The sequence below is a fragment of the Arvicola amphibius genome, chromosome 7 (assembly GCF_903992535.2).
Source record: "Arvicola amphibius chromosome 7, mArvAmp1.2, whole genome shotgun sequence".
NCBI lineage: Eukaryota > Metazoa > Chordata > Mammalia > Rodentia > Cricetidae > Arvicola > Arvicola amphibius.
Window position 1 is genome coordinate 48,895,081 of NC_052053.1, and position 26,407 is coordinate 48,921,487.

General features: G+C 47.8%; 2 protein-coding genes across 2 annotated transcripts; both read right to left on the reverse strand.

Annotated features, from left to right (window-relative positions):
• Positions 1-369: 369 nt before the first annotated feature.
• On the reverse strand, positions 370-7,634 carry Tor1a (torsin family 1 member A). The gene is made up of 5 exons (XM_038336865.1): positions 7,382-7,634; positions 6,796-7,061; positions 3,615-3,790; positions 3,390-3,517; positions 370-954 (listed from the first exon to the last, which is right to left on the reverse strand). The coding sequence occupies exons 1-5, from the start codon at positions 7,560-7,562 to the stop codon at positions 704-706; spliced, it is 1,002 nt and encodes a 333-aa protein (XP_038192793.1). The 5' UTR covers positions 7,563-7,634; the 3' UTR covers positions 370-703.
• Positions 7,635-14,537: 6,903 nt separating this feature from the next.
• On the reverse strand, positions 14,538-26,250 carry C7H9orf78 (chromosome 7 C9orf78 homolog). Its single transcript, XM_038338165.2, has 9 exons — positions 26,090-26,250; positions 25,722-25,781; positions 23,868-23,919; positions 22,622-22,692; positions 20,529-20,606; positions 17,245-17,442; positions 15,611-15,747; positions 15,429-15,527; positions 14,538-15,042 (listed from the first exon to the last, which is right to left on the reverse strand). The coding sequence occupies exons 1-9, from the start codon at positions 26,170-26,172 to the stop codon at positions 14,951-14,953; spliced, it is 870 nt and encodes a 289-aa protein (XP_038194093.1). The 5' UTR covers positions 26,173-26,250; the 3' UTR covers positions 14,538-14,950.
• Positions 26,251-26,407: the final 157 nt, after the last annotated feature.

Sequence of the window (26,407 nt, forward strand, 5' to 3'; positions counted from 1 at the left end):
TAGGCCTTGCTAAACCCAGCCCTGTGAGTGCCCTGAACGGCAGCCACACCCGCAGGAGCCCTACCCCTTGGCAGGCACCGTGTGTACATAAAACAAGCCCATCTGGAGCTCTGCCTGCCAGGCATCTGGAGTGGACCTGACACCCACAGTGCCACTCAGCTTGTTCCCACTTCACTTCGGAGTTCAGGGAAGAGCACACCGTTGCATCTGTGATAGTGATCCGGTCCTCTTATCTAATCACTGCACAGCCCCTGGCAGGGTGATGTCAGTCCCTAAGATGCCATTCATGCAGCAGGTGCCCATGCTTGGACTTCTGTAGTAGAAACACTGGTGGTGTCAGCCTGAGAGCTTCAAAAGACACACAAAGCCAACAGTGGAAAGGTTTCTCATAATATTAAAAACCATTTAAAATAAAGTTATCACATTTGCAATAAAACTTAATTGTTCTGCCTCAAAACAGAAACACCTGAAATTAAAACATAATTTTTAAAAAAATACCATGAGCCTGGGAATGGGCAGGCTGGGAGGTTTCATCCTCTGGAGGCTCCAGGAAGCTTTGGGTCCATGCTGTGTCTGCAGACTCTGAGGAGCAGAAACAGTCCGTCCCCGAAGCGATACCTGGTAACCTCAGCAGGAAGTGTCCTGAGCATCTTCCTGGGAGAGAGTGGCCTGACAGTGTGGGCGAGAGCATCTGCAGCAGGGCTCAGTCATCCAGGTAGTAGTCCAGCTTGGTGAACACAGTCTTGCAGCCCTTGTCGGAGAAGACTCTCTCCTCCTTGGGGAAGAACGTCATCTCTTCAGCCACTTTGCTTATAATGTCCTCATCTACTTCATAGCCACGGGACTGCATCTCAACTCTGATGCACATTTTCAGGTGCTTATACTCCAGGGGCAGGAAGGGGACAAAATAATCAATGAGGTTCCGGTCAATGAGGCTGCTGTGCCAAAAGCCACCTGGGAAACAGAGAAAAAGGTGCCACTCGATATTCATCTGTCCATCCGGCATAACTACTAGTGTCCAGTGGAGACCACCCCATCTCCACACACTGAGGGAGAGACACAGGAGCTGGAATTGTCTACAAACACTGTCCTGTGAGGCTGCTCTGACAGCAAGGGCAGGGTGACATAAAGGGACACCTCTGGACCAGAGAGATGGCTCAGCAGTGAAGGCTTGCTGCTCCTTGCAGAGGACCTGAGTTGGTCCCAGTACTCACCAGAGTGCTCATAACCACATGCAACTCTGGGTCCAGTAGATGCAACTCCCTATCTGGACACCCACATGCACACACATACAACAAAGGCACACACAGACAAAAATGAAAAACACAAGCTTTAAAGGGACACTAGTGCTGTGGGCTTGGAAAGGCCTCTTCCAGTCACCTTAGAGCCGGGAGGTGGGCTAGAGGGACACACGTGCCACACTGTGTGCTGGGATCCAGGCAGTGCGAGAAGCGGATGGGCAGGTTGGAAGAGGCACGGAAAAGATAAGGGAGGGGTATCCCCAGACACAGACTGCACCGGTCAATCCGTCTAGAAAACTACAGTCTGGCCTCAGAGCTGGACCAGCAACTGAGGAGTTCACTGCTGCTGCCAGTGCCCACACCACACAGAGCATTCTGAAAGCAATACCTAGACCACCTGGGTGCTAATGTGTGCAGTCAAGGCTGTGTACCTCAAAGGTCTGGACTCTGACAAATGCTTCCCTGCAAAAAATCTAGCTCTGCATGGCTCAGCCTCCCAGTACTGAGAACATTTGACTCAGCACCTGCTGGATGCCCCAAAAGACATGTCTCTGTGTCCTGGCTCCCAATGCAAGCTGTGTAGAGAACCCAAGGTATATGTACTCAGTTCCCAAAGGAGCCCTGCACTCTGACTACTCAGTGAGGACCCTGTCTGTGGCCACAGCAAAGAACAAAACTGGTCAGGCGGTGGTAGTGCACGCCTTTAATCCCAGCACCTGGGAGGCAGAGGCAGGTGGATCTCTGTGAGTTCGATGCCAGCCCAGTCCACAGAGCAAGTTCCGGGACAGGCCCCAAAGCCACAGAGAAACTCTGTCTCAAACCATCCCCCCCCTCCCCCAAGAAAAAAGAAAAGAGCAGACCTGACTGAGCAGCTGTCTTGAAGAGCTACTCTGTACCAGGTGCACACGGAGCCCTGGGGGTTGTAGCCGGGCACAACTGGCCTGGCTGGGGAGGAGACCCCGAGCACAGCCTGAACGACAGGACGCTACCACCTGACCCACCAAGTGCTCAGCAGAACCAGTAGACTTCAGATGGTTACACAATCTTAAGACACTAGGTGGGCTGGGTGTTGCTTAGTGGTAGGCCCTTATGTGGCATGTGTGAGGCCCTGGGTTCGAATTTGAACATCAAAAAATATAAAAACATCCATATACTGCCAACTCAGATGTGTGTCCTGAGTGAAATGTCTCCTCCCAGCCAGGACACCTCAAACTCATGTACCCCTAAGACTGCTCTTCTCACTGTCCCCAGCATTGCTGTCAGGTGCCTTGACTATCCCGGCTACAGCCCTGTGGAAGGTCCTCTCTACCTTCAACACAGTGCGCTGATGTATTGCTGCCACATCGATCTGTATTTCCTGCTGTGTGTAGTCATCCTTTCGAGCATGAAGAAAGACTTTTCAACATTTAACAAAATGTTCGTCTTTCCTCAGTCGTCTTCCCTTTGTCAGGGATAGGACAACACACTGCTCCAGTCAGCTAACTTCAACTCAGATTTCTCGGTGAACATGTTTCCAAGGAGGAAAGCTCAACACCCGAGACCAGCAAAGACCAGGTGGACAGCCAGTGAGCCACCCTCATGGCTGTCTGCCTCCTGAGGCTCAAGGCCAAAGGTTGCGTGACAGTAGCTGGAGAAGCAGCTGAGCTGCAAGGCTCTGAGTGCAGGATGGAGTGCGACACAGGCTGGAAGGAGCTGCACTGAGCCTCGGTGTCCTGTGTAAAGAACGGGCCAGCAGGCATCCACTGCTCCACAGGGCAACAGGGTAGACTGAAGCAAATGAGCAGGCCAAGTGTCTGAGTGTCGTGTACAGTGGCAAGGCCCAGCCATGCCTGGGCAGAGTCCTAGGGCACCGCAAAGGGAGAGGCCTTACCCAGTTCCCAGCCTCCCTGCAGCCATACAGTGGCCTTCTCCTGGCTCAACTGCCTGCTTTTCCTCTACAAGGAACGGAGAGAAAACCCTGTCTCAACCAAGTATGAGTGGTGTAGTCCAACTTTGGAATATATAAGATCTGTGGCTTGTTAGCGGATTTCACTCAGAGAGTCAGCCGGCCCGGGGGAACACTGAGGCTACATTAAGTTTGGCTCCTAGGCTGGAAAGACATAGGGCGTAGGACTAGAAGTCGGATTCTTGAAGGATGGCTATACTTACTGTTCTTGTTATTGAAGACAGACACGGCCAGGGCGTGCTCCATGTCTCTGAGCTTGATTTCTTCCCTCTGCTTCCCGCTTTTCCAGAAATCCAAAGCCACATCTGTGATCCTTTCTGCCCCTGCATTGCTGCAGAAATAATTGCAGCAAGGAGGGGCTGCACTTCTCCCCAAGCCCCCAGGTCCAGGTGCAAGGGTCTCCCACCATATCCCAGCCACAGCCTCACCTGAGGAAGATGAAGATGGCCTTCTGATAGGAGACATCATCTACCACATCGTAGTAGTCTAGGAAAGGCTTAATGGCATCAATGAGGCCTGCGTGCATCTTGTCCATCTCGTCAAAGATGAAGATGGACCGAGCACAGGCGCTCACGTTGCCTCGAATCCACATCTGTAGTTGGTCCTGAAGGACAAGAGGGCCCATTTAGAGTTCTAGTGGGTACAATTCTATTGGCTTTAGGTTTTTTTTTTTGTGCAGCTCTACCCAGCGCCTCAATAGTACTAAACAAGCCCTCCCTCTACCGGAGCCACACCCAGGCCCTCAGAACAACTTTACCCCCTGAGGACAATGGCTGCACCTCTGGAACACTGTGCTATGAACATCACACACACACACACACACACGCATGTGCACACAGACACACATGCACACACACACACGCACACACCTATCCCTCACAATCACTTCGTGTATGAGTAGCATCAGAACCACGCCACAGGTGAGGATACAGGGTGCAGAGCACTTCAGCAGCTTGCCTGGGACAATATAATTAAGCTGGGGCAAACAGATCAGTCCAGCCCTGCCCTATGCCAAAGCTCCAGGTTTGTGACACCACATTGCGGCCACACTGATGCTGTTGTCAGCCAACGGCAACGTCACATAGATCCTGTGTGGGACAGTCTCTTGGAAAGAGGCAGAAACCCACTGTCATCCCACCCCTTCCTCGGCAGTCCAGTGTGGAGCAGCTCTGACTCGCAGGCGGGAAAACAGTGCACAGGGCTTTCTAAGGGAGTCTGGACTTGAGCGCTCAGCATTTGGGAAGGGCGTGATGAGGCTTTCTGAACTCAATCTGCCTAGCTAGGTACAGACCATAAGAACACATCTGAGATGGACTTGGTGACATGCCTCCGTGGCCCCAGCTGAGAGAGAGCAAGAGTTCCAGCCCGGGGTGGGAGGAGGGCTTATTGGGTACAGTGCCTGCCTTACAAACACCTTTGAGGGAAGTCAGTCGTGGCAAAGACAGGATCTTTGGTGCTTGCCTATTTCAATGAGAGACCCTGTATCAAAAAAAAAGAAGTGGACAGATCCTGAGGAACACCACCAGAGACAGACCTAAGACCCCCATGCTCACAAGTACACATAAACACACAAAATTTAAAAACAAACAAACTAAACTAAAATAATAATAAAACAGAGTTCAGGGCCAGCCTAGACTACAGCAATGAACACATGGGTGCAGCTGTCTCAAAAAAAAAAAAAAAAAATTGGCCGGGCGGTGGTGGCGCACGCCAGGCGGATCTCTGAGTTCAAGGCCAGCCTGGTCTACAAGAGCTAGTTCCAGGACAGGCTTTAGAAACTACAGGGAGCGGATCTCTGTGAGTTCGAGACCAGCCTGGTCTACAAGAGCTAGTTCCAGGACAGGCTCCAAAGCCACAGAGAAACCCTGTCTCGAAAAACAAAAAAAAAAAAACAAAAAAAAAAAAAAAAAGAAACTACAGGGAAACCCTGTCTCGAAAAACAAAAAAACAAAAAACAAACAAACAAAAAATTGTATTTGGTGTTTTGGTGGGCCAGATGCCAAAACTGATATCAGGGTCTCACTCGGGCTAGGTCAGTTACATACTAAGTCCATTTCAAGCATTTCCCTCAGAAAATTGAGCCAATATTCTCCTCACTCTGCAGCCATTTGCATCGTCCCGAGGTGAGGTAGGGAAGCAGCTATGCACTTTTCTACAGAACAGCTAGTGTTAGCAGCTGTTTAGGGGTCTTCCCTTGGCTCCTGTGACCATGGTTATAGTGTTCCATTTGTATCTAATGTAAGCGGCAAATCTGCAGGGATGGACCGCCTGACCGCCTTCCCCTTAGAGCAGCGATTCTCAACCTCTGGGTCTCAAGCCCTTTGGGGTCAAATGACCCTTTCAGAGGCTACAGAGCAGACATCCTACATATCAGATATTTATATCATAATTTATAACAGTAGCAAAGCTATAGTTCTGAAGTAGCAACAAAATAAATTTATGGCTGGGGTCACCACAACATGAGGTTAAAGGGTCGCAGCATTAAGAAGGTTGAGAACCACTGCCTTAGAGGAACCTTCAGAGACCCCAAGTGACCATGAGACAAGTGACCCTTTACACAGAACTCACTCAGTTGTTAGAACCCAACAGACAAGTTTTGCCCAGTCTCCTACCAGAACAACAGACTGCAGGGCACTACAGCAAGACAGCTCTAAGCACCGCCCATGAACACTTTAACCCGCCTCCTAAAAGCCCCTGAACAAATGCTACTGGGCTCCCTTTTTTTTTTCTTTCTTCCTCCACTTGTCCTCTCTGTCTACTTTCAAACAGAGGCTCACTTCACTGTGTAGCCCAGACTAGCCTCAAACATGTGATCCTCCTGCCTCAGCCTGCTGGCAATACAGGTGAGTGCAACACACCCAGCTGATCACAGGCACAGACTAAACAACCTGCCCCAAGCCACACAGTCATGGTGACCCCGATGTTTAACAGAAGGGGAGTACACATAAGCGAGGGTGAAGCACATTCTGTAACAAAGAGCCAGAAAGGCTGGCTGACCAACCTCACGCACCACAGCTGGAGGGAGGGAGGGTTAGGACCTGAGTTCAGGTGTGGACTGTTAGCCAGAATTAAACTCCAAAAGCAGGCTGCAACAGCTGAGTCCAAAAAGTCCACAATACGAATGGGACCTGAAGATCCTGATGTTGGACTTGATTATGTCCCCATTTGACCACAGCCAAGTGCTACTGAGCCTAGAGGTCACCAATAAACCTTTAGTGGTCTAATTGCTTGATGTAACACAAACCCTCAGTAACTTACATATCCACTACCACTCCTGCTGCGGGGGGTGGGGATGGGGGGGTTGGGGCAGGGTCTGGGTGTGGGTAAGTGCTCTACCCTGGGCTACCCCAGCCCTGGATAGTTCCCTTTGAAACACAGTCCCGATCTGCACTGCAGGAGCAATCCTCAATTGTAGTTCCTTCAGCTTCTTGCTGCCTCCAGAACAGCTGATGTAACCACAGCCAGCTCTGTCCACACCTTTTAAAGAGGAACTCACATACAAAGAGCCATATCGAGGCTCACTCGCTGACGTGGAATTCCCACATCCCGTCCCAGACAGAGAAACCCAAACCCGGGTCATCCACGAAGGCGGCCAACTTATGCTCTTGCCTTATACAGGGTGATGTTGGAGGCGTGGGGGAAGTGCAGCGTGGCCACAAACAGGTGCACATAGTCACTGTTGAGTCCACCCTCGTAAATATTCTCTGCGATGATCTTGCTGACGAAGTTTTTGCCGGTGCCTGTCCATCCGTGCAGGGAGAGGGTAAGGGGCTTCTTGGGCTTCGGGTTGCTTAGGAAACCAGACACGGCGTTTAAGATGACTTTCTTTGCAAGATGCTGTCCAAAGAGTTTGTTATCCAGATCCTTCTGCAGCGCTGGGAATGGAAAGATCACTCTGGTCAGGAGAGAAGCAAGCAGGCAAAATGCAGCCCCATTCCTAGGTTGTCAGAGGCCGCGGAGCCTGGTTTGGAGAAGGACCCTGCTGCCGCGAACCCTGCACTTCCGAAGGCCTGGACTTGGGGATGTTCCCCAAAGCTGAGCGGAAGAGACGCGGTGAGGCCGCCCCGGTGAGCCCCACGCAGGGCTGACACCCTATCCTGCGCTCGGCAACTCATCTCCCAGGCCTCGGGCCAAAGTCTGGCCTGACCGCGGCGCCATCCCCCGGCCGCAGTGCCCAACCCTGGTGCCCGCCTACCCTCTCGGCTGAGGCTCCGCTTCTGGCCGCAGCACTCGGTAAAGAGGCAGTAGAGGCGCGGGTAGGAGATGTAGCCGGTGAGTACGCCGGCCAGGGCCAGGCCCAGGCTGATGGGCTCCACGGCACTAACCGCAAACGGCGCCAGCAGCAGCAGGGCCACTACGGCCCGGCCCAGCTTCATGCCCGGACCCGCGCCGCTTGCGCGTCCCAGCGCCCACCGTACCCCACGCACCGCCCAACGCGCGTTTCCGGTTCCTGCCTGTGGGGCCGCCCTCTTTGTCTTGGTCAGGCCGTCCCCCGACGCTAGCTAATGCCATCTTTGTTAAGGGCAAAGCCCTTTCTGGGCTGATCCTTGGCAGGAATCAGGTGGTGATTGGTTCCCCTACCCTCATCAAATAACAGAATGTTTTAGAACAGTTTTTTTTTAAATGACGCATGCATCTACATGCACAAAGTGCACATAAACTCATGTAGGTATACAATAATACATAAAGGAATAAATGAGAACGTGAGAATAATATAGTGAGTTTCCATATGACACCCCCATCCCCACCCCTGGTTCCTTATTATTAAAATCTGATATTTAGTGTGGTGAGCACCTTTAATCCTAGCATTCAAGAAACTGAGGGAGGCGGATCTGTATGAGTTTGAGGCCAGCCAAAAATACACAGTGGACTCTTGTCTCAAAAAACTGCAACTGACAAAGGTCTGATCTCTAAAATATATAAGGAACTCAAGAGACTAGACGGTAAAATGCCAATTAACCCAATTAAAAAATGGGGCGCTGAACTGAACAGAGAATTCTCAACAGAAGAAGTTCGAATGGCCAAAAGACACTTAAGGTCATGCTCAACCTCCCTAGCTATCAGGGAAATGCAAATCAAAACAACTTTGAGATATCATCTTACACCTGTCAGATTGGCTAAAATCCAAAACACCAATAATAACCTTTGCTGGAGAGGTTGTGGGGTAAGGGGTACACTCATCCATTGCTGGTGGGAATGCACACTTGTGCAACCACTTTGGAAAGCAGTGTGGCAGTTTCTCAGGAAATTCGGGATCAACCTACCCCAGGACCCAGCAATTCCACTATTGGGAATCTACCCAAGAGATGCCCAATCATACAACAAAAGCATATGCTCATCTATGTTCATAGCAGCATTATTTGTAATAGCCAGATCCTGGAAACAACCTAGATGCCCTTCAGTGGAAGAATGGATGAAGAAACTGTGGAATATATACATGCTAGAATACTACTCAGCGGTAAAAAACAATGACATCTTGAATTTTGCAGGCAAATGGATGGAAATAGAAAACACTATTCTGAGTGAGGTAACCCAGACCCAAAAAGATGAACATGGGATGTACTCACTCATAATCGGTTTCTAGCCATAATTAAAGGACATCGAGCCTATCAATTTGGGATCCTTGAGAAGATAATAAGAAGGTGAACTCCCAAAAAAGGATATAGTAATCCTCCTGGATATTGGAAGTAGACACGATCGCCAGGCAAAATTGGGAACTTGAGGGTTGGGCAAGACTGGGCCAAGGGAAGATGGGGAGAGAAAAGTGTGAAGGGGAGAACGGGGGGAGCTCGGAGGAATGGGGTGCTTGGGATATAGGAAGGGTGGATATGGGAGCAGGGAAGCATATATCTTAATTTAAAGAGCTACCTGAGGGTTGTCAAGAGACTTGACCCTAGAGGGGTTCCCAGATTTCCAGGGAGACGCCCCCAGTTAGTTCCTTGGGCAACTGAGGAGAGGGAGCCTGAAAAGGCCAGTTCCTATAGCCATACTGATGAATTTCTTGCATATCACCATAGAACCTCCACCTGACGATAGATGAAGAAAATGACAGAGCCCCACATTGGAGCACCGGACTGAGCTCCCAAGGTCCTGATGAGGAGCAGAAGGAGAGAGAACATGAGAAAGAAAGTCAGGACCGTGAGGGAACCTCCAGCTGGCGACAGGTGGGGAAGGTGACTGAGCCCCACATTGGAGCTCTGGACTGAGCTCCCAAGGTCCTGATGAGGAGCAGAAGGAGCAAGAACATGAGGGAGAAAGTCAGGAACGAGAGGGGTGCGTTCACTCATGGAGACGGTGGGACAGAACTAATGGGAGATCACCAACTCCAGATGGAATGGGACTGATGGATCATGCGACCAAACCCGTCTCTCTGAATGTGGCCAACAGCGGGGGCTGACTGAGAAGCAAAGGACAATGGCTCTGGGCTCTGATTCTTCTGCATGGACGGGCTCTGTGGGAGCCTTCTCAGCTTGGTCGATCACCTTCCTGGACCAGGGGGGAGTTGGGAGGACCCTTGTCTTAGCATAGAGTGGGGAACCCTGATGGCTCCTTGGCCTTGAGAGGGAGGGAGGGGAGGTATGGGTGGAGGGGAGGGGAGGGAAGGAGGAGAAGGAGGGGAGAGAAGGGGGAGGAGGAGGGGAGGGAGGGGGGAGGAGGAGGGAAGGAGATGGAAATTTTTAAATATTAAAAAAAAAACCAATAAATAAATAAATAAATAAATAAATAAATAAATAAATAAATAGAGCCGGGCGGTGGTGGCGCACGCCTTTAATCCCAGCACTTGGGAGGCAGAGGCAGGTGGATCTCTGAGTTCGAGGCCAGCCTGGTCTACAAGAGCTAGTTCCAGGACAGGCTCTAGAAACTACAGGGAAACCCTGTCTCGAAAAAACCAATAAATAAATAAATAAATAAATAAACAAACTTGATATTTGAGGACTGGGTATTGTGGCACAAACCTTCAATCCCGGTACTCTGGGAGGCAGATGTAGGTGGAGTTGTGTGAGTTTGAGACACCCTGGCCCATACAGCAAATTCTAGGAGCAGCTGGGGCTAAATAATGAAACACCCATCTCAAAAGAAATAAAAGTTTGACATCTGTATATGATACTTGATAAAAATTCATGAACCACTATATTAATTAAAGCCCATAGTTTACCCAGTTTCTTTTCTTTTTTCTTTTTGGTTTTTCAAGACAGGGCTTCTCTGTGGCTTTGGAGCCTGTCCTGGAACTAGCTCTGTAGACCAGGCTGGTCTCAAACTCACAGAGATCCACTTGTTTATGCCTTCCGAGCGCTGGGATTAAAGGTATGTGCCACCACCACCCAGCTCACCCATTTTTTTAACGTAGGGAGCCCATCCAGCTCCCAACAATGCTGACTTCCCAGCTCCTCTTAGATGCTCTGACACTTGTCTTGTTTTAAGAAACACAAAACACTTAGGGGATGCTAGGGTGATCCCCAGAGCCTCACACATTGTAGGCAAATATCCTGGAGCTACATGTCAGCCTTTTGTTTCTTGTCTGATTTTGTTTTAAATTTTCTTTGGAGTTGGGGAACAAAGTGGGTGCTAGGACTGAACTTGTGTCTGTACAAGAACGGCACTCTTGTTAGCCTCTGACATTGTTCTGAGGAGAGATCTTCATAACTACTCCAGACTATTTTTCAGCTTGCTATATCATGCAGCTGTTTTTGAACTTGTGATCATCCTGCCTCACCTCCTTAGTTCTGGGATATAGGTCTGGCTTTTTGTTGTTGTCGTTACTAGGGATTGAACCTTTGCTTGTAGACTATACCACTGAGTTATACCTCATCCTGAAACACTTCTGTAGATTGTCCCTCTTCTGCAATTTGAGGGTTTTTCTCATCATTAGACTACGGTTTGGAAGAGGGACTGCCAACATAAAGTGCTATTTCCACCACAGCCTACCCAGGGGCATATTGTCAGCATGGTTTGATTGCTGAGACAGTCCTAATTTGCTATCAGTTACTACGATAAACCTCATGACCAAAGTCTCTTACAGGAGAAAGGGGTTTTTTTCCATCTTACAGGTATCATCATTAAGGGAAGCTAAGGCAGGACCCTGGGGGCCTGAACTAAAGAACATGTGAAAGAACAATGCCTACTAGCTTGTTCCCTCTGGCTTGCTCTTTTCTTTTATTATTTACATTTTTATGTGCACCAGTGTTTTGCCTGCGGGTATGTCTGTGAGGGTGTGAGATTCCCTGGAACTGGAATTACAGTTGTGAGCTGCCATGTAGGTGTTGGAAATTGAACCTGGGTCCTTTGAAAGAGCAGTAACCACTTGAGCCATCTCTCCAGCCCCTCAGCTATCTTTCCTATACAGCCCAGGTCCACATGCCTAGAGATGGCACCACCCACAGCTGACTGGGCCCTCCTACATCAGTTAGTAATTAAGAACCACCCCCCCACACACACACCAGGGCGATTTCTCAGTTGAGGTTTCTTCTTCCCAGATATGTCTCGGTGTGTCACTGACAAAAACAAAGCAGCCCAAGGCAGTGTCTATGTGTTTTCCAACTGTGAGGGTCCATCTGGACCTCCCTTCTCTTTGGAAGGAAGTCTGTGTGCAAGGTCCACACTTAGGCAGCAGAGTTAAGCTCAAATTTGTTGAGGGCAAAGTGTCTACAGAAATCACTTGTGCCAAGCATCATGGTGCTTGACTAATTCCAGGAGGTAAGGGGAGGAGGTTCAAGGCCATTCTCAGCACATATTGAGGTCAAGACCAATGTAGGCCCAAAGCATGTGTGTGTGGGGGGGAGTAATGACAGGGTTTTTTCTGTATAGCCCTGGCTGTCCTGGAATTCCCTCTGTATACCAGGCTAGCCTTGAACTGAGAGATCCAGATCTGCCTATCTGCTTCCTAGGAGCTGATAGGAGCCGCCCCCCCTTTTTTTTTTTTTAACCCAGGCTGTCCTCTTTATTAGTGAAGAATAAATACCAAGCCATTTTCTGTGGTGATGTTATGCCCAAGTTTCTGGTCCCCAAATGAATTCACGGAGCCAGATTTCCGATGAAAATTACATGAGGGTTTTTAATTCAAATTCGAGTTTGAACCACACCTCCGACATGCCAACGCGGTGGGCAAGGAAAGTGGAGTCTGAAACCCGGGGAAGGGGAGAGCTTTTAAAGGGGAAGCGCCGTAATCAGGGAGTTCTAGCCCTGTCCTCGTGGGATTGGGTGAGGAGTACATAAGATAAGGTAGTTTCTGAACCCATTGGTCAGTTTTTGGGCACAAAAACCTAACAAAAAGCCATTAATGACTGACAAGGTATCTTCAAGGACAGGACGTCTTCCAAGAACATCTGGATCTTGTTAAATTTTATGGCCCTGCTCCCTATCTTCTTAATTGGCCATTTTTCTGCCATCCAGCACATTTGTGGAGCTGAGATCCGCCCACCCCCCAGCTCATTATATGGCTTAAGATGAAGCCCCTTCTTTAAAATGGAGTTTGCAAAGTCAGGGCCTCACAGCGACAGATGGACCCAGGACTAAAAGGCCAACACTCTGCCAAGTGAACCACACCTCCAGGCCTTTTTTATTCTGGTTACTGGATGTCCCAGCTGGTCCCATAGGCTCCTCTGACATATACCCCACTCCTGAGATCTGAAAATCCTGCCTGTTGGTGAAAGTGTGACAGGCCCCCAGACCTTAGCACAACTGACTCCATGATAGAAGTACCAATCAGGCCATAAAACTCAGCACATGGACGGCTAGCCCCACCTGCCAAAAGGAAAATTAAGACCTTACGGTCAAAATCCATAGTTCTGGTTTCTGTAGTTCTGCTTTGTTCTTATTAACTTAAATACGTGAACTTGGGACATGGTTTTGGTGCTTAAAAGCCATCTCTCCAGCCCCGGTTTATTTAACTTTTATTTTATGTGCATTGGTGTGAAGGTGTCAGATCCCTTGCAACTGGATCTTCAGACAGTTGTGAGCTGCCATGTGAGTGCTGGGAATTGAACCTGGGACCTCTGGAAAAGCAGTCAGTGCTCTTAACCACTGAGCCATCTCTCCAGCCCCCTCATGTTTCTTTATTTGCCTATCTCATTATGAGGCCTAGATGGTCCACAACTCAGAGATCATCTGTCTCTGCTTCCTGAGTGCTGGGGTTAAAAGTCTTTGTCATGCCAGGCTTTCCTTTTTTTCTTTTTTTGGTTTGTTTTGCTGTTTTGTTTTATGAGACAGGATTTCTCCGTGTAGCCCTGACTGCCCTGAAACCCACTCTGTAGATCAGGTTGGACCAGAACTTAGAGATCTGCCTGACTATGCTTTTTCTTTTTTTTAAATTAATTAATTTATTATGTATACAGTATTGTGTATATGCCTGTCAGCCAGAAGAGGGCACCAGACCTCATTACATATGGTTGTGAGCCACCATGTGGTTGCTGGGAATTGAACTCAGGACCTTTGGAAGAACAGGCAATGCTCCTAACCTCTGAGCCATCTCTCCAGCCCTGCTTTTCTTCTTAATCAAAAGAACTTTGTGGCTCTGTAAGAGTCAGGGAATGCCAGCGTATCTGAACCATCCTCCATTTTTCTGCTGGGAACTGGACACTAAATCAGGTCAGATGTGGTTTTCTTTTCTTTTTCTTCTCGTCTCTCCCTCTCTCTCTTTCCTGAGATATAGTCTCTCCTGGTTGTCCTGAAACTATGTAGACTAGGCAGATTTCAAATTCATGGAGATCCCCTTGCCTCTGCCTCCTGAGTGCTGGGATTAAAAGAATGTGCCACCACACCCAGCAAAGACAGATGTATTTTCAACCTCATTTCAAATAGTAAAGGAAACCATGGCTATTTATATAACCTCAAAACACTGGAAAAATAGACTGGGTAAAATTACTTAAGAACAAAAAGATAAGAATCCAGCCTGGGGGGCTGAAGAGATGGCTCAGTGGTTAAGAGCATTGCCTGCTCTTCCAAAGGTCTTGAGTTCAATTCCCTGCAACCACATGGTGGCTCACAACCATCTGTAATGAGGTCTGGTGCCCTCTTCTGGCCTGCAGGAATACACACAGACAGAATATTGTATACATAATAAATAAATAAATAAATAAATAAATAAATAAATAAATATTTTTTAAAAAAAGAATCCAGCCCGGGTTAGATTCTCAGCTTGGATGTGGTGGCTCACAATCATGGATAACTACAGTTCCAAGACAGCTGACACCCTCCTCTGGCCTCCAGAGGCACTAGATGCACACACATGGCACACAGACATACGTGAAGACCAACACCCAAATACATAAATAAATCTTAAACAAAACAAACAAACCCACAGTGAACACAGCTAGTTCTTCCTGAGACAGTACAAAATTAAGAGACTGGCAACATATTTACAAACAATTTAATAACACTCTTGAGAATAGTTTGTTCCAGGTAAGAAACAACATAGACATAGATACATTGTTTTCTTTTGAAAGTTACAAAGCTAATGTTCGAAAATGCCAGCCAGGTGTGGTGGGGCCTCTAAAATCCCAGGAGGGAGGAAGAGGAAGTTCAGGGTCAGCCTGGGATACACAGGGAGGCACAGTCTTCAGCCCAAAGCCAGAACAGAAATTCAGCAGGTAAGCAGAAGTGCTGTTGGATGGGGAACCCCAATAACTAGCAAGCGGGTTCTATGCAGGGCACTGTTTGCACTGGGACAAGTGCGAGTGTGTGCATGTGTGCTGTCCGCCCCCTCCACCCCGGCTCATCTTCTGAACTTCTCACTGTGTGTGTGCTGTCCACTCCCTACTGCGCAGCCTCAGTAGCGCCTGTTCATCTTCTTGAACTTCTCGTAGTGGTAGTCATCTGTGGCCTTCTCATTAGCAGGACGCTTGCGGTTGGGAGGGGACCCTGAGGGGAACAAAGGCTGCCTGTCATGACCGAAGCAGCAGAGACTACCCTTCCAAGGTGAGGACCTGGTTGGAGTCGACCATGACAGCAGCCCCAGCACTGAGGCCAGTAGAGCCCAGGTGACCCCTGCTACACGCCTCTTATTTACTGCGATTTCTGCTCTTCCCTTACTGAAACCTTCAAACTCGTCTCTCCCAGCTTCACAGTTTGGGGGCCCCAGAGCAAGCAATGGGCTGCTTCTACCCCCTCTTCATTTTACCAAGGAGGAACCACAGCTTGGAAAGGGGAAGGTACATGGCCATGGTCCTCGGCAGGGCTTGAGCACTGCCCTGCCTGCATGGCTCTGTCTTCACAGGCCACACAGTGCCACCCAGGGCTGTACTCACGTTCAGGCTCTGGCTTCTCGGTGTCACCCACTCGCAAGGGCCGGGCTTTGGGTTCTTCTTTGTTTCTTCGAATGGGTGCACTGAGCTCCTCATGATAAACTAAACAGAGAAAGAGCAGGGACTAAGAGGCGGGGTAGCGCTCCTAGGAGACTCACGGGGTGTGGGGCAGGCAGGGCACTCACAGCGATTGTGCTGGACATAGTTCACGGCCATGTTGGTGGGCACGAACGATGTCTCACTGTCCTTCTTCTTGTTCTGCTGCTCAGCCAGCAGCCGGGCCTTGGCGTCCTCCGTGGAAATGATATTCTTTATTTTAGCACTACGGACAGAGAAGGAGCCACACCGCATACAAGGTCATCACACCTTTGGAACTGACTGATGAGGCCGGTCCCTCCTACTGCACAAGGAGAAGCATCTCTCCCAGAGCACAGAGCTCTACAGTGTACCAGGCTGCTTCAGGCCTTTCCTTCTTTCCTTTTTGAGTTTTTCAAGACAGGGAGGGTTCCCTGTATAGCCCTAGAACTTGCTGCTCTGTTGACCAGGCTGGCCTTGAACTCAAAGAGATCCACTTGCTTCTGTCCCTCGAGTGCTGGGATTAAAGGTGTGTGCCACATGGCTCCTTTTTGTTTTTAAGACGAGGTTCCTACAAAGCCCCAGTTGCCCTGGAACTCAAGATACAACCCCTCTCGTCTCAGCCTCCCCAGGGTTCAGATACCAGTGTGTGCCACCCTTCCTGGCCTGACCCTGTGGTCACACTGGTATGGAAAACTCAGGGCCATGGGAGAACAGATGTGTTCTCTCTTGGATAAGGAGAAAACCTTGGAGCCTGGCAGTGGTGCTGCATACCTTTAACCATAGCACTCAGAGGCAGGGGGATCTCTGATTGCGAGGCCAGCCTGGTCTACAGTGAGTTCCAGGACAGCCAGAGCTATACAGAGAAACCCTGTCTCAAACAAACAAACAAACAAACAAACAAAAAAACCCAAAAGTAAATCTCAGGCTGGGCATGCAGCTCAGTGGCAGAGCACTTACCTAGCACTGGGAGGTTCTAGTTCAAATCCCCAGGAGGGCACATGCACACACACACACACCACACATTAGAATTCATGTCCCACAAAACTGAAACGGGCTCCCTAAGGTTCAACGCTTGCCAGACCAGAGAGAGCAGAGCTCACAAGCCTCCTAACACTTCACTTTAAGCACTGAAGCTGCTGACCACAGTATTTGTTTCTCTGCAGGTGAAGGCTCATGGAGGAGGTGTGGACCAGCCTTTTACACAGCCCTTGATGGAAATAAACAGAAAGGAGTGGCTGAGGAGAAGAGGTCAGGGGCCCTTAAGTCTCTTCAGCCACTGGGACCAGATGTAAGAAACCTCCAGAGACAACTTGCCTGAGAGAACTTGTCTGTAGGTTTCCAAGGAGATTGAGAAGGGTCTTTATAACTTTAGTGAGCACACGTGTGTGTGCATGAGTGTGCATGGGAAGGTCAGAGGACAACCTCAGATACAGTCTATCAGGAGCCACGCACCTCATTGGAATTAGGGCCTCTCACTGACCTGGAGTTCACTAAGCAGGCTAGGCTGCTTAGGCAATGACCCGCCAATCTCCACCTGCCCAGTGTGCCCCGCTATACCTGGCTTTTCTGGCATGGGTTCTGGGGATCAAATCGCAGTCCTCATGCTTACGATGACAAGTCCTTTACCAACTTCCCAGCTTCCCGTAACTCCTAGGAATGCTAGGCAAGTGCCGTGAGGCTCGTCTGTGTAACTGCGCACTGGGAAGTCGGGCAGGGGTACAGGCAGGGTTGGGAGACGTACTCTATCCCCAGGTCCACCTCGGGGATGCCGCTCAGCATCTGGTTGGACAGCATCTCCTCGGTCTTCTTGGCAGATGAGACGCGGATGTTCTCTGGCAGTTCATAGAGGCAGTCCTCAGCATTCTTGGGCTTGGCCTTCTGTTCCTCTTGCTCCACAATCCCCTTCCTCTTCTTCAGCTCTGTCTCAATGTACTTCATCCTGAGAAAGGACCACAGGCTCAGGGGGCCAGAAAGGCCACAACAGGCATCTGCTAATTCACATTTTTTAGCGAAGAACCTTTTACATTCTATTTGATGTGTCTACGTATGTGTGAGAGCATGTGTACCAGAACACATGTGGAATCAGAGGGCAACGTGTGGGAGTTGAGTCTCTCCTCCCACCATGTGCACCCTGAGACTGACCACAGCCATAAGGCTGGTGGCGGATGACTTTACCCATCAACCCATCCCATCTATCAATATGGAGAAAATGTTTTTGAAGACAGGTTCTCAGTATGAAGCCCTGGCTAGCCTCGAACTCTTTACGTAGACCAGGCTGGCCTTGAATTCAGAGATCTTCCTGCCTCCATTTCTCAAGTGTTGGGATTAAATTCATGTGTCAACATGCCTGTCTCCAGTGAAGAAATTATCAGTTCATGGAGAATTAAAAAAATAAAAATACCTGGAGGTTGATTTTGACATAGTTTTACACTGTGTGACCTAAATAGTCTCAAATTTGAGATCCTCCTGCCTCAGCCTCCTTGGTGTTAGAATTATAGGTGTGTGCCGCCATACTTGGCTTGAGTTCATTCGGGTGTTGAAAATTCCAACTCAAGGGGACTGGAGAGATGGCTTGGTGGTCAAGAGCACTAGCAACTGCGCCCATTTTCCCAAATATTGTTTATAAATGTTCTTTTACATTTAAAGGGGGAGATGATATAGATATGAATAATTTGCATTGCTATAGATTTTAAGGTCAATTTTGTTACATGTATATGTATTTCTGATCTTCATTAAGCTACTGTGATTGTGTAGTTCATTTTAAAATGTAATATATAATTAGGAAATATAGGTTGTTAATGGATAATCATCGATAACAGTCAAGCTTGTAGTCATGTTAGTTAGATTTTCTAGATGTACATAGATATATTTCAGTTAGGCATTCTTCATATCTTTCAAAGACTGCAGAATATGGCATTTAATGTTTTAATAACTTAGGGTTTTCATGATAATGAGACACATCTGCTCCTGGCAGCACCAATCTACTTCAAGAGGAAGATGGGCATTGAAGAGGCTCCTTATGGAGTTTGATAGCCATTTGGACAAAAAACTGCTCTTGCCTGGACTGTTGCATAAACTAGACACAAAAAACCCACAGAGAGAGGACTGCTAAATTTGCCTAAAGGTGAGATGATCCTTCGGGGTTCCTGATTCATAAAAGAGTCTGCGAGACATTCTACAGGACACAGCAGATAGTGACTGAACTGTCTTTAAAATTTCCTGCTTCATAAAAATGTCTGCTGGACACTATGGGCCTAAAGGCCAAAGATGGATGCCTCAACGGTACAGAGGAACTTTGGGTGACTGTCCAGACAGCAAATTGTCTCTGTCATTTCTAGAGTTTAAAAGTTACATATTTCTTGTTCACTTAAGTAATATTATATCCTTCTGGAGTCTTTGATGGAGTTAAAAATATATAGTTATAGCTTTCCTTAGTTATGATAAAAGATAAAATAGATTTAAATATTATAACTGTAATTCTTGCTTGATAACTCTTTTGTTACATGTAATTTTATTATGTTAAAGTTAAAGCCTTTTTTGTTTAAACAGAAAAAAGGGAAATGATGGAGGAGTGTCTATGTGTTACTTTCATTTTTAATAAAAATACTGCCTTGGCCCTTTAAGAGACAGAAAATTAGGTAGGCGGAGTAGACAGAACAAAATTGTGGAAAAAAAGGAAGCAAATTGGGGAGACGCTTCAGACAGTTGCCATATACAGTCTCCATGCTTCTCCTCTCTGAGATGGACACAGGTTAAGATCTCTCCTGGTGAGCCACACCTCGTGGTGCTACACAGATTACTAAATATGGGTTAAAGAAAGATGTAAAAATTAGCCAATAAGAGGCTAAAACTATGGGCCAGGCAGTATTTAAAAAAATACAGTTTCTGTGTAATTATTTTGGACAAAGCTAGCCGGGTGGCGGGACACAGCCCGCCGCTCCATCTACACCAGAGGACCCGAGTTCAATTCCCAGTACCCACATGGTAGCTCACAACTGTTTGTAACCCCAGTTTCAGGGGATCTGACACGTTTATGCCAATGCACATAAAATAAAGTTAATTAAATAAATTTATTAAAATTATTTATTTAAATAAAGTTATTTAAATAAATTTAAAATTATTTAAAAAAGAAAATTCCAACTCAAACCATCAAAGTATACTGGAGACTACAACAACAATCTCCGGATGTGACCACATCCAAGGCTCTTTTAAGACAGAAGGTGGCATTATGTTTCTGTCCCCACCCAGCCCCAGCAGAGTTAACTCGGATTTATCAAGATAAAGGAAAAGAGGGAATTCCTGCATGGGTAGGGCTCAAGGGAGGGAGACTCTGCAACCATGTTTCCAAGGCCTTGGTGGAAAAGAAGTGTTAAGTCCATGACAGTCCTTGTGTGTTTTGAGGAAACATCACTAGTAAAAAAAAATCCAAGGGCTGAGGATGTACTGTAGCTAGCATCTGTCCCATAAGAGGAAGGAAGGAAGGAGACTAAGAGGAGGAGGGTGGATAGAAATATAAATGCAAAGACACCCCTCCCCCTTTTTTTTTGACAGGGTTTCTCTGTATAGCTTTGGACCCTGTCCTGGAACTCGCTCTCTAGACCGTGCTGGCCTCAAACTCACAAAGATCCACCTACCCCTTCCTCCCTCATGCTAGGATTAAAGGCGTGTACCACCACCCACTGGCTTTAAAAGAACTTTTTTTAAAATATTTATTTATTATGTATACAATATTCTGTCTGTGTGTATGCCTGCAGGCCAGAAGAGGGCACCAGACCCCATTACAGATGGTTGTGAGCCACCATGTGGTTGCTGGGAATTAAACTCAGGACCTTTGGAAGAGCAGGCAATGCTCTTAACCTCTGAGCCATCTCTCCAGGCCCCTAAAAGAACTTTTAAGAGGCTTGCAAGATCTAAACCTGAGAAGTTGAGAGAGCACAGCCAAGAAAATCTGTGACTAGACATTTTGACCATCTGGCTGGGGCCCAACTCCAGCGCTTACAGACATCGAGACACACTGGTACCTACATGTCTGCATCCTCATCCCTCCGATTAGTTTCTGCAGAAAAGGACGTCCCCAGGTGCAGGTCCTCCTCTTCACTGACCCTGAGAGCAGGAAGATCACATTCATTGAGGTCAAGTTATATCAGATAACTCAAATACAACATAAAACACATGAAAACATACAACATGGTATGATATATAACGAGAAAAAACCTTACACACATATGCAAATGAACAGGCGGCGGCAGCGTTTAGACTTTGGGGATGAGTGCATGCTTTCTTCTGAAAACTTTTATAATAGGTAGTTCCTGTATATGCATGTGACCCTGTGGGCACATGTGGAGGGCAGAGGTTCTGTCAGGACGACCCCCTCTGTCTTTTGAGATGGGCTCTTACTAGACAAGTTGGCCACCAAGTCCCCAGGATTCACTGCCTGCACTCCCTAATGCAGGGGTTACAGACACAGGCTGCCAAACTTGGGTTTTACGTGTCACAGGGATCTCAACTCAGGCCCTCCACTTTACTCACTATGCTATTTCCCCAGTTCCTGAAACACGGTTACTTTTTTCTCTCTCTCTCTCTCTCTTTTTTTTCAGAGAGGGTCTCATCCAGCCCAGGATGGCCTTGAACTCCCGATCCTCCCGCTTCCATTTACTGAGTGCTGGGGTTTTCCGTGAATTTTTTTTTTGGTGGGAGCCATGCTGTCACCCCTGGGAATGGTGCATAAATGTTTTGCAGATGGAGTTCCTTATAGCATGGCCCTCTGGAGGGACCTGTGGGAGATGCTGCAGACCCTGTGCTGGTCCCAGGGAGCTCATGGGCTGCAGGCCTCTCTCACTCTCCCAAGGCTTATTCCTATAGCGACTCTTAGTTTTTGCTTTGCCAGTTGTGTGGCTGTAGCTGAGTGAGTTTTCTGGGAACAAAAGCTGATCATTTTTCTAAAGTCTCTACAAGGAAATTAAGCCTCTCTGTAGTCATTCACAGAAACCAGTTCCTCCTGTTGCCCCTGCGCCTTGGCGGTCATTCTGAGTAAGCAGGAGGAACTCATTGAGGTTAATGATTCTTGCTTACTTAACTATCCTAAAAAAGAGATAACAATGTTCCAAAGAACTTAAGAACTTGGGAGACGGCTTCTTAAAAGATGATATTAAAAACTTATAGGAACATATAAGGGAAAGAGAAAGGACATGAAAGGTCAGGCATCTCTCTGGGGCCAGAACATTAACATTTAAATAATTTTTCAGTTAAAACTCCCAGTTCCCTTGGAAGTAAAAGTACTCGTAGAAACTGCCAGAAAGAATATAAACTTGGTCCCAACAGTTAAAGAGTTAGCTAATTACCATTTTGAGAATTTATAAAGACTAGTATTACAATTGTTATCCACATAAAAGTGATATACAGATTATTTAGAAATTGACTTACACTTGAAAATAATATCCTAGGCATGACATCATACACTCAGCTGATTATAAAAATATAAAAGTATCACAATGTTAAGGATTAATCATAGGGCTTGAATCTCTTTTGTAACTGCATGTTTGCTGCCGGCTAGGGCACAATATGAGTAAGATGTGCCTTGCTAGATATGGTCATTTGGCTTGCAATATAAAAATCAATGATATGGGGTACAGGTCAGTGATGTCAAGGGAGGAGGGGAAGAGGAAAAGAAACTAAAATGGGTAAATGTTAATGATTCTTAGGAAATGATTAAACAGAAATATATTGAAACTGCTCATGCTTGAATGCATTAGAGCTTGTATTAATAAGAACGGCTTGAGCTATTCTGGGCCATGTGTTTGAAAGACAACCAGTGGTCAGTCTCTTCACTTTTCATCGACTTCATACCTCAGTCCTACGGCCCAGAACCCTGGACTCGGGCAATTTTTGTAACTAGGTTTCATACAAAGTGTCCCCAAGTTGAAATAATAAACAAGGCCCTTTTGCAAAAGGATTCTTCTCTCTTGGCTCTAAGCCCTCCACTGGAGTTGTTTTTAATTAGTGTACCCCAGGCACAGCACAGAGGCTGCAACCTCTGTGCAGGGCGTCCCAGCAGCCCTTGCCCTCCCTGCCTGCTCAGGAAGGCAACAGTGTGTTTGCACCCAGTTCCCTCCACTTACTTATCTTTGCCCCTCTCCTTCAGCTTCTTCATGTCCACCATGCCACCTGTCGTCATTTGGAAAGGGTCATCCTGCAGAAAGCACACCACTTAGAGGAAGCATCTAGAATTGCAGCAGCTGAGTTAGTGTGATCATCTGTGAGTATGCAGGTACATGTACACATGTGTGCACACCTGAGAAGGTCAGAGGTCAGTGTTGTATGTTCTCAATCACTCTCCATCTTTTTTTTCTTTTTGGCTTTCTTTCTTTTTTTTTTTTTTTAAGATTTATTTATTATGTATAGAGTGTTCTGCCTGTATGTATGCCTGCAGGCCAGAAGAGGGCACCAGATCTCATTACAGATGGTTGTGAGCTACCATGTGGTTGCTGGGAATTGAACTCAGGACCTCTGGAAGAACAGCCAGTACTCTTAACCACTGAGCCATCTCTCCAACACCTCTTTTTGACTTCCAATAAATCAAAAAAAAAAAAAATTCTCTAGCTTTGGAGCCTGTTCTGGAATTCACTCTGTAGACCAGGTTGGCCTCGAACTCAAGAGATCTGAATGTTAAGATTAAAGGTATGTGCTACCACCACCAGCTTTTCTTACTTTGTATGTGGACAGTGTATATACATGTTTGTGTGTATGAATGTGTGGCTGTAGAGGCAAGAGCCCAAATTAGGCATCTGCCTCAACCACTTTCCACCTTAAATACCTCAGACAGATAACTTACTGATTTGAATAGACTGGCTGGCCAGTCAAGTCAGCTCTAGAGCTCCAACTGTCTCCACTCCACCCCTGCTAGGAATACAGCTTTGGTACGGGTACTAGGGGCCTGACTCAGGTCCCCATACTTAAGCAGCAAGAACGTCAACACTTAGCCGGGCGGTGGTGGCGCACGCCTTTAATCCCAGCACTCGGGAGGCAGAGGCAGGCGGATCTCTGTGAGTTTGAGACCAGCCTGGTCTATAAGAGCTAGCTCCAGGACAGGCTCTAAAGCTGCAGAGAAACCCTGTCTCGAAAAAAAAAAAAAAAAAAAAAAAAAAAAGAACGCCAACACACTTTCCCCACAGAGCCATTCCCCAGTCCCTGCCTCTCCAGTACTCGGATTTATGTATATGCCACCACTCTCAGCTTTCCATGTAGGTGCCAGGGTTCCAAACCAGGACCCTTGTGCTTGCACAGCAGGCACTCTTGCTGAGCCATCTCCCTGGCACCATGACTATACCTTAGGAAGACACACAGAAGAGAGGAGGCCACACTCACCACTAGAGTCGTCTCCTCTTGAACCTTCTCTCCCACCAGAAGGGCGGCAGCACTGAGCAAAAGAAAACAAAACACGCAAAGAGAAATGACACAGAGACAAGAAGGAAATCAATGTGCTGGCTAGTTTGTCAACTGACATAAGCTAGAGTCATCTGGGAAGAGGAAAATTAAATTGGGAAAATGTCTCCATCATGCTGGCCTGCAGACAAGCCCGTGGAGCCCTTTCCTACTGACTGATGTGGGAGGGCCACTGTGTGCAGATCTCCCTTCCCTGGGTATGTGGTCCCGTGCTGCATCAGCAGGCGAATGTCAACCTGGGAAGCAAGCCAGGAAGTAGTGCTCCTCCATGGTCTCCAGGTTCCGGCCATGACTTCCCCCAGTAACTGAAGGTGATCAAAACATGGACTCCAAATCTGTTTTTAGTCATGGTCACAGCAATAGGAAGCAAACTGGGGCAGTAAGGTTTGCTGGCTGGAGCACTGCTGGAAGGACACAGTGCTCAGCACTGGAAGTGGGAGGGGAGAGCAAGTGAGGCAGCTAGTGCACGTTCCCGCACAGTCATCCGATAGCATTTGGTCTGGAAATCCTGGTATAAAAGTCTGCCAGTCAAGGAAACTGGGAGGGAAGACAAATGCAAGAGAATATGCACAGCAACTGTAACTGACGGTGAAAATTTGCCCAAGCAGGGCTTAAATTTGTGACTGTCCCACTTCAGCCCCCCAAGTAGCTAGGATTATAGGCTTGTGCCATTAGGACTGGCTCTGTTGTTGTGGAGACAAGGTTTCACTCTGTAGCCTGGGCTGGCATTAAACTCATGGTACTCCCACCATTTCAGTCTCTCAAGGCTGGAATTACAGGTGTGAGTCACCACACCCACCTAGGCAATCCATTAACAAATAATAGTACATACCCTGGGTGCAGTTTTATGCAGCCTTCTACAAAGAGTTTCTGTAGCTGGGTGGTGGTGGCGCACACCTTTAATCCCAGTACTTGGGAGGCAGAGGCAGGCGGATCTCTGAGTTCGAGGCCAGCCTGGTCTACAAGAGCTAGTTCCAGGACAGGCTCTAGAAACTACAGGGAAACCCTGTCTCGAAAAACCAAAAAAAAAAAAAAAAAAAAAAACAATCAAAAAGATTTTCTGGAACACACAATATGGGCAGAAGCTCAATATCATAATGAGCTGAATTTTTAAAAGCAGTAGATATAAAATTGATTAAAATCTTCAAAAACTAAAAAGAAGCAGATGGGAAACAACATTAGATGTTAACAATGGTTACCACTGCATGGAAAGATTATGAACATTATCTATTGACCTAAGGTTTTGATTTTGTTTGTTTTTCTCATGAGTGTTGTCTGCATGTGTGCCTGCAGGCCAGAAGTGAGCATCAGACCTCATTACAGGTGGTGTGAGCCACCATGTGGTTGCTGGGAATTGAACTCAGGACCTCTGGAAGAGCAGTCAGTCCTTTTAACCGCTGAGCCATCTCTCTAACCCATCAGGTTTTTAAATATAAGGTCTTGCTATACAGGATCAGAGCCATGCACCAACAACCTATTGTTTATTCCTTGAATATTGTCTAAGTTTTCCAAACTCTTATCTGTCAACACACTGTCAGTCACGATTCATCGGTGCAATTGAAAACTCGAGTCAGTGACCTGGAGCAGACTCTGAGACCACCAGGCTCAGGGCATGTGGCGATTAAATATTTGTAAAGAACGTTGGTCCCCTCTTTGATCAGTGGAAGGTATATGTCTAGAGAAAGAACTATGTCGAAGGAGAGATATGTAACTGAGACCCTAGCTGGGAAGTGTCTGTGTCAACAATGACGCCACCCCCACCCTCGTGGTACCCACCTCACCCCGTTTGGTCTCTTCCTTAAGTTCTGCACCTCTCGGGTTTCTTCAAGTTTCAACCTGGGGAGAAATGAATGAAAAACAGTAATGCACAGGCTGAGAGATCCTCTGCGGAACTCGAAGCCTAACTCAGCTACGAGGACATCCGTGTCCCTCAGCCGAGTCCCTAGCACGGTGGATCACCGGGACTCAGACCTATGTGAACCCGGAGCACCTCTCCCAGCTTCGCGGTCGAGGAAAAGTGGTCTTATCCCCAGAAACCTCTGAAAGACAACAACCCCGGCTCCCGGTCAATGGTGTCAGCGCGGTGGCGGCTGGCATCCAGTCCCAAGACCGACTCCCTCTTCCGTGCCCTGCCACACACGTACCGAACCTCCTCTGATTCCTGCTCATCTTCCTCCGACTCCGAGTCAGCCCGCCTGCGGCGGAATGTCTTCCCGGTGATTCGCATAACGGCGCCAGATCTTCGGAGCAGCGTTACCAGCCGCGTAGTACAGGGAACCTCCTTCTCTTCCGGCGCGCAGAAATGTCGTCAGAGCGCCGGCTGGACGCAGACCCGCCTCCAGCTTGCTAGGCGGCGCCCCAGACGCACAGCCACCCAGCTCCCGACGCTGAAAAGCAAAGTCAGGTACGGCCGCGTGGCCACACCCTCGGCCACGCCCCAGCGGTGCGACCACGCTCACCAC